This window comes from Puntigrus tetrazona, chromosome 13, assembly GCF_018831695.1.
Source record: "Puntigrus tetrazona isolate hp1 chromosome 13, ASM1883169v1, whole genome shotgun sequence".
Taxonomy (NCBI): domain Eukaryota; kingdom Metazoa; phylum Chordata; class Actinopteri; order Cypriniformes; family Cyprinidae; genus Puntigrus; species Puntigrus tetrazona.
In genome coordinates this window covers 18,073,390-18,081,090 of record NC_056711.1, presented here as the reverse complement: position 1 = coordinate 18,081,090, position 7,701 = coordinate 18,073,390, and the positions used below count along the sequence as shown (strand labels likewise).

Below are 7,701 nucleotides of genomic sequence, written 5' to 3'. Positions count from 1 at the left end.
GAGAGAGACAGAGAGAGAGAGAGACAGAGAGAGAGAGAGACAGAGAGAGAGAGAGAGAGAGAGAGAGAGAGAGAGAGAGAGAGAGAGAGAGAGAGAGAGAGAGAGAGAGAGAGAGAGAGAGAGAGAGAGAGAGAGAGAGAGAGAGAGAGAGAGAGAGAGACAGAGAGAGAGAGAGAGAGAGAGAGAGAGAGAGAGAGAGAGAGAGAGAGAGAGAGAGAGACAGAGAGAGAGAGAGAGAGAGAGAGAGAGAGAAAGAGAGAGAGAGAGAGAGAGAGAGAGAGAGAGAGAGAGAGAGAGAGAGACAGAGAGAGAGAGAGAGAGAGAGACAGAGAGAGACAGAGAGAGAGAGAGAGAGAGAGAGAGAGAGAGAGAGACAGAGAGAGAGAGAGAGAGAGAGAGAGAGAGAGAGAGAGACAGAGACAGAGAGAGAGAGAGAGAGAGAGAGAGAGAGACAGAGACAGAGAGAGAGAGAGAGAGAGAGAGAGAGAGAGAGAGAGAGAGAGAGAGAGAGAGAGAGAGAGAGAGAGAGAGAGAGAGATGCCACAGGCTCACCGCACACTCCTTCAGTCAGTTTTTTTTAGCTTCTTAGTGTTGCAGGTATGAAGACAGCCGTATGAAGAACCGCACAGACAAAAGGGGCTCGTTTCAGTGTCTCCGCTGTGCAGAGCGATGCGGGCGTGGAGCTGTCCCCGGTGCTGAACCGCCGCTGTCCGCGGTGCTGAAACACGGCGCTCCGGTCCCACAGCGACGTTCATCGACGTGAATGCTAGACCAGCGGAGGACATTCACATCAAGCCTGCGTGGAAAGGATGAGGAGGGTTTTCATGTCCACATCGCTGCTCATATTGAGCTGTTTCGGAGCGTCGTGGGTCTTGGCTGGTAAGTTTACGAGATCGCATTCCATCAATGCTAATGGAGCATTTACGGGGACTGTTGCACGTCCTTTTAATTACACCCAATGGGGCATTACGGGGTAGTTGTGGTCACATGTGGCATGTGTAATGATGTGATGTCTGAACCTTTGCGGGGAGCCTGGTAAAATATAAAAGCGTGACATTGATTTGGTCAGAGCCGAAAGCAGATGCCATGCTTGATGTAGAGCAACTGAACCGAAATAATTTGGCAATAATACACACCTGTTGCATCATAACACACGCACACAGTGTCACTTGAATGCAGTGCATCGTAAATTACTACTAGACTGTGTGAATACAGTTAAAGTATTGGCTGCAGAACAGCAGACAACGTGCCTTCTGTGTATGCAAAATAAATGAAATCATTAATATAGTTCAGTAACATGTGATATTTTGCTATGCTATGTATATTTAAAAAAAACCCAATTGTAGCTGAAATGAAAATATATCAAAGTATATCATTAAATTAAATGCTAAACTCAAAAAAATCAAAAACTAATTAATTATTGGCATTAAAATAATGAATTTGGCATACAAATTTACAGAAAGACAACAACTGATTCTCTAGTGATTCTATCCTGCGTAAACCCGTCACCTAATTTGAGCGCAGCATCACTAAGAAGCTGCTTTTGATGCAGAAGATGCCTGCAAAATAATAAATCCAAACTCAAGCCGACACATTAATGTATGGCGCTATAAATTTTACATCTTAATGCACTATATTCAAGCCCTAGTAAGACGAAAAAGCCATGAATCAGGATGTAAACAGGCTTCTGGCAGCTGGGACCATCAGATCCTTGATGCTTTTAGAGGCTCTAGTGACAAGAGACAGAAAGCTTTTAGTGGAAAACAGGCGTTATTTTACTTAAGTGAATTGGAGAGAAATATGCAGAAATATACCCCAAAGCATGCGTCTATATCATATCAGATCAGCATAGTAATATATATATATATATATATATATATATATATATATATATATATATATATATATATATATATATATAGTCCATATGGTTTGTGCAGTATATTCTGAAGTATATATATATATATATATATATATATATATATATATATATATATATATATATATATATATATATACTTCATATATGACAGCTTTGGGTGAAATATATAAAGTTGTTACTTGTGTACTTTATATTGTTTGTTTACTGGCATAAATGGACACCAGGACACTTTCATTCCAAACACATTCCCACTTATTTCCTCTTTGTTTCCATAGCAACCAACACAAACCTACATTATGGAGCTTTTTTTGTATTTCGTTATGAAGCAAACACTGTATATCCATGTTTCTCTTTACAAACACACACACTACTTATTATTGAGTTATTACTTGATGACTAAAAAACTCAATAAAATAAAGTTGAAATGAAATAAAATATAACTATTAAATGGAAAACAAACTAAGCGAATCAAATATGTTTCCTAGGTAACTGACTGAAATCCATTTTAATTAAACCGGGAACAAATATTAAAACTAAAACTGCAAGCAAAAAAAACAAACAAATAAATATATTTTCCCATTGCCTGGCAACTGTAAGTATTCTACAGCTAATGAAGTGTATAGTTTTGTGTCATGAACATCCCTTACCTGTGATAAATTCACAGCAACGGCTTCGTGTGGCTAATTGCTTTGTGTTAAGGGCGAAATTATAGTCAAAATCTCCAGAGGAACATTCAGTCAAAAGCCTTCCTTCCGTTTGTTTCGCCTTCAGCACAATCGTCTTGACCTGTTTTTTCTTGATTGAGTCATTCTTTATTTTCAGTCTCAACTGATTTTGTCTGAGACGAAAATTAAACCAGCTAGAACTGACCGGAGTAAAATGCATTCAGAATAACATCAGCGTACGGCTCAGCCGATCAAACCTCAAATTTCAATTTGAAGTGCTACATGTAACGAATCAAATAGAGATATTTGCGCAACAGCGCGAATGGAGTTAAGCGTACTCGATCGTGTGCGATGTTTCCGCCCGTCTTCTGCATCCGTGTGGGATGCTTCATTTATAATTCAACAGCATGCCAATGTTATTGCTCCCAGAATGCCTTTCTACAGCCTATAGAGTAGTCTGTTTACTGCAGGCGTCAAGCAGGGGATACTGTAAATGTCTAAGCGAGATATTATGCCTGAAACATGCTCTACGGACGCTTTAGCCACGCGAGCCTGGTTTTGTGCACCATCTACATTAGTCAGAGTCCACAAGACAAATTCGTGCACGCGTTCTGAAGTGGGCGCTATAGTGTGCATTTGCATAGACATCATTTGCACAGCCATTTTTCATCGTTTGGAGAGAGTCACTGTACAAAAGAAAGTCACAGGCATTTAGGGAACTGTCTCTGAATGTGTCTTTTACGGTGCTGTAAATCTTGTGAGAGCTAAATGCTCACAATAACGTTAGTAACGCGTTTCAACGCTGTAAATAAAAGCTGTTGCTCGATTTTGAACTTTTTTTTTAAACAGGACTACACTGATCACGCCGTATGACGTTATAGGGATGATCACCCACATCAAAAAAATTTGTCAGCATCTTAAAAAAAAAAACACACACATCTTCAAATGCAAATGCAAATATGTAAAATAATCAAAAAAACATATTCAGTTGCAAATATGCAAATGTCGATAACTAGAGTTTTGGGGTTTCAGAGATGCCCTTGTGTATAATATTATTGCTCTTACTGTAGCAATAATACAACCAGCGTGTTCATCACATGACATGTAAAGAGCCTGTATGCATGAACCTTTTATCTGGGTCACCATAAATTGTACCAGACTCTTGTACAGGTTTACATGCAATGTGTCTGAAATAATGAAGCCTAAACAGAAGAGAGAGGAAAAAAACAGTGCTCTCTGAAGCACACTCCTGAGGACACTTGAACATTTACTCACGTATGCACCTACACATAATTACTGGTCAACCTGACGCAAATTTATTGAAAATAAAGGAGAAATAGGGCCTATATGAGAATATATACACATATATATATATATACATATATATATATATATATATACATATACATACATACATACATAATATATATATACTCTTCACACTCTCAGAAATCAAGATACAAAAGCTGTCACTGGGGCGATACCTTTTCAGAAGGTACATGTTTGAGCCCATTTTGGTACATGTTAGTATTTAAGTGTGCCTATTTGAACCTAATGGGTACAAAAGCACACCTTTTAAAAAGGCACCGCCCTGGTGATCTTTCGTACCTTTATTTCTGAGAGTGACAGTGTCACACGATCCTTCGGTAAGCATTTATTATTTACAACTCGAGTCAAAAAACTACTAAAAACACATTTTTTGCCAATTAATACTAGCACTTTACTATTCTAAAAAAAAATCTAGACTACACTAGACTACTCGAGACTTTTCACAGCACATGTATATTGTTGCTCTTTTGTTGGTCTGCTTTGTAAGTCTCTTTGAATGAAAGTATCTGCCAAACGACTAAAAGTAAATGTACCATTAAACTCTTCATATTGTTGCATATAAGTATTACGACGCTCAAAAATGTTAATATCGACGTGCACTCACCCTTCCAAACCTGCATTTCTGTAATTGTTTTGATGAGACTTTCATCTTCACGCGGCTCTTTTTCATTGATGAATCGCATAAAAAAGTAAACAGAATGTTAAGTAAGCGTAAATCTTTTGCATTCGAACTGATTTTAATTATCTTATTAAGTGCCCACAAAAAGATTATCTGCACGAACCGACTGGACTCCTCTATGTTTTTTTCCAGACAGTTTGGCTGCTCCGGTGAACGTGTCCATCAGAGATCTAAAGGGCAGCTCTGCTGTGGTGACATGGGACATCCCAGACGGGGAGCCAGTCATCGGCTTTGCCATCACGCAACAGGTAACCAGAACAGAAGGTCGCATAAAGGTCACGCGCTCGGCACCCCTAGCATGCGCGTGTTCGTTGGCCGCTATCTGCTTAAAGAGAAAAACGACGAGAAGGCATTTAGTCGAATGCTCCTTTATCTATCCACAACAGAAAAAAGACGTTCGCATGCTGCGCTTCATCCAGGAAGTGAACACTACCACACGGAGCTGTGCATTGTGGGATCTGGAGGCAGATACGGACTACATAGTGCATGTCCAGTCCATCAGCGTAAGCGGGCCGAGTCCCCTCAGCGAACCTCTGCAGTTCAAAACCCCCAAAGAAGCCGAAACGCAGGCCTCTAAGAGCAAAGGTACTACTTTTTCGGTGTGAATGAAGAATTAATAACCAGCGTTCGACGCGCCGATAACAGCACGATTGTATTTTTCGCAGACGAAGTGACCATGGAAGAAGTGGGTCAGAACGCTCAGCTCCGGGCCGGGGAGATCATCATCATCGTGGTGGTTCTGATCATGTGGGCCGGTGAGCGAGCAGCACAGAAACCTGGGATTCGTTCGACAGCGTGTCGCTCATCTGCGGCGTTCGTGTGGTTTTTGTGTCTTTCAGGTGTGATCGCTCTCTTCTGCCGTCAGTACGACATCATCAAAGACAACGAGCCCAACAATAACAAGGACAAAGCCAAGAACTCGTCCGAGTGCAGCACCCCGGAGCATCCGTCGGGAGGTCTGCTGCGCAGTAAGGTATAAGCGCTGCCCTGGGGGACAGACCACACTAGGCAGGTACAATCGGACCAAAACGAACACTCACATTCACGTTTCAGTTTCTCGGTGATCATTAAAAACATTTTATGTTTCTTGGACTATGAACATTTACCTCCAACACTGCAATTCATTGAAATACTATTTTAAATCGATTTTGATTTTATGTTTTTATTTAAAATGTAAGGTTGTAGTAATTTTCGTCGTTTTTTTCTACTAAGTAAACTCTAAAATAATTATTTAATATTAGCTAAATGTACAAGTACAAGATAACATATTTTTCACTAATTTGCTATCCTAATGCGATATTTTTGTAAAAACAAAGGTGGATGAATTATGTAAATAAGGTAATATGTAATATTAGTCAAATGATTAGCATGATGATTAATCAACATACAAAATGATTTTTAATTACATACAAAATGAACATGTATGAATATAAAAATACACACACACATACAGTATGTTTACATTTTTTGCATGTATATATTTATTCTAATATTTTATATTATACATAAATATTTAGTATGTAAACATTTTTTCTTAAATATATGCATGTGTGTTTTTTTTTGGATGCGATTAATCGTTTGACGGCATTAAATATAATCTAATACACTGACCTGCTGTATATTTTATGCATTACTTTTTTAACACCTTAAGGTTTATTAATTAAATACACTAAAAATAATTAACTGTCAAGCTTTGCTATGCATTATGGGATCACATTGTCTAAGAATGATATATGCGATGCCATCGTAGAAGCCGGTTTAGTTACGTCGCCTACCTTTTGAAACAGCATTCACATCCTTCATTTTTCATCACTCCACTTATTGCACCATGCTCTCTGCTGATCGCTCCAGTCCTCTCACTAACATTAGACATCTGCTTCCGCAGTTCTCAGAGAACAACAACAATAACCGAACACCATCTGTGAACATTATCAATGCGTGACAGGATGGTTTCCGCCTCGCTGGATTCTGCTTTTTACCGCACGGATACGGAGCGGCCGCATGCGCTCATCCTCCAAACGGGAAGCAGGAATGCTGGAAGTTCCCTGAGAACAGCCGGAATAATCCTGCACCTGAAAGAGAAGCCAGAAAGATGATGTTTCGCACAGCTCTGGCTCCAGCGGTATGGAGACAAAACCGAATCTGTGGCTGTAAGCGGCAGGAGAAAGAAAGAAATACCGGGGGGGAAAAAAGACCCTTCTCACTTCTCCATCACTTTTCAGACAACTGGCGTCTGCAAGGAGATCTAAAACTCTCTCTTTTAACCTCGAAAACTCCCGTTTCTCTTTTACCCTTTTCAAACGGCATGATCCACATTCTTCTCAACGGCGGCGAAAGCTTTTATAACAAACCTGTAGCAAGCCACTACACGCAGGACAAACATTTCTAGCGGTCAAAAAAATTGCTCATTCCTATGTCGCGAAAAACAGTACGTCCGAACATTTAAATCAGCTTGGGTATGCAAGCATTAAGGGGACGTTCCTTTTTAGAATTTTGAGAACGCAGGAACGTTATTTTCGAATGTTCTCCGTTCTCTTGGATTTCAAATGTCTGAAACAACATTCGAAATCCGGGATTTAAAACACCAGTTAAAACACGAGGTTTGAGGGTTTTAAACAAAGGAAAGCTGTAAAGTAAATTCCCGCCCAATCCCTGCACGAATGAGACATTATTCGTGCGATTATGAAGCACACGGGGTCAGATCAGTTCCACTGAAGCTCAAGATCAGTGTTGCTTTTGTTAAGCAGAACTAAACTGTTAAAAGCTGCATTTAACGAAATAAAGCTGGAATAAAAAAAAAACTTACATTTAATAAAAACACAAACCTAAAAAAAGTGTAGATTGTAAGATTACTGAAACAGAAACAAACAGAAAATGCTTAGTTTTAGTTATAAATATTGCAAAAAGCACTTAACAAAAAAGGTTAATTAAAGAAATTTTAAATTAAGTCATTTAAAATATAAATAAATACTACTAGAGTACATACAGCTGAAGTCAAAAGTTTACATATAAATGTTAATTATTTAACCAAAATAAGAGGGATCATATTAAATGCATGTTATTTAGTACTGACCCGAACAAGAGAAATAATTCATAAAAAATATTGTTTGCGTTGCCCTTCAGAAGCTACATGTTTCCCAGGATAC

At 39.1% G+C, this 7,701-nt stretch overlaps 1 protein-coding gene across 3 annotated transcripts; it reads left to right on the top strand.

The window, feature by feature from the left end:
- The first annotated feature begins 484 nt into the window (after positions 1 to 484).
- fndc5a (fibronectin type III domain containing 5a) lies at positions 485 to 7,360 on the top strand. Of its 3 annotated transcripts, none has more exons than XM_043254799.1 (6): positions 485 to 879; positions 4,688 to 4,803; positions 4,942 to 5,140; positions 5,221 to 5,310; positions 5,395 to 5,528; positions 6,441 to 7,360. In XM_043254799.1, the coding sequence occupies exons 1-6, from the start codon at positions 810 to 812 to the stop codon at positions 6,495 to 6,497; spliced, it is 666 nt and encodes a 221-aa protein (XP_043110734.1). In that variant the 5' UTR covers positions 485 to 809; the 3' UTR covers positions 6,498 to 7,360. The 3 variants fall into 3 exon arrangements, with proteins under 3 accessions (XP_043110734.1, XP_043110736.1, XP_043110735.1); XM_043254801.1 differs by having other exon boundaries at positions 5,395 to 5,563; XM_043254800.1 differs by having other exon boundaries at positions 5,395 to 5,567.
- Positions 7,361 to 7,701: the final 341 nt, after the last annotated feature.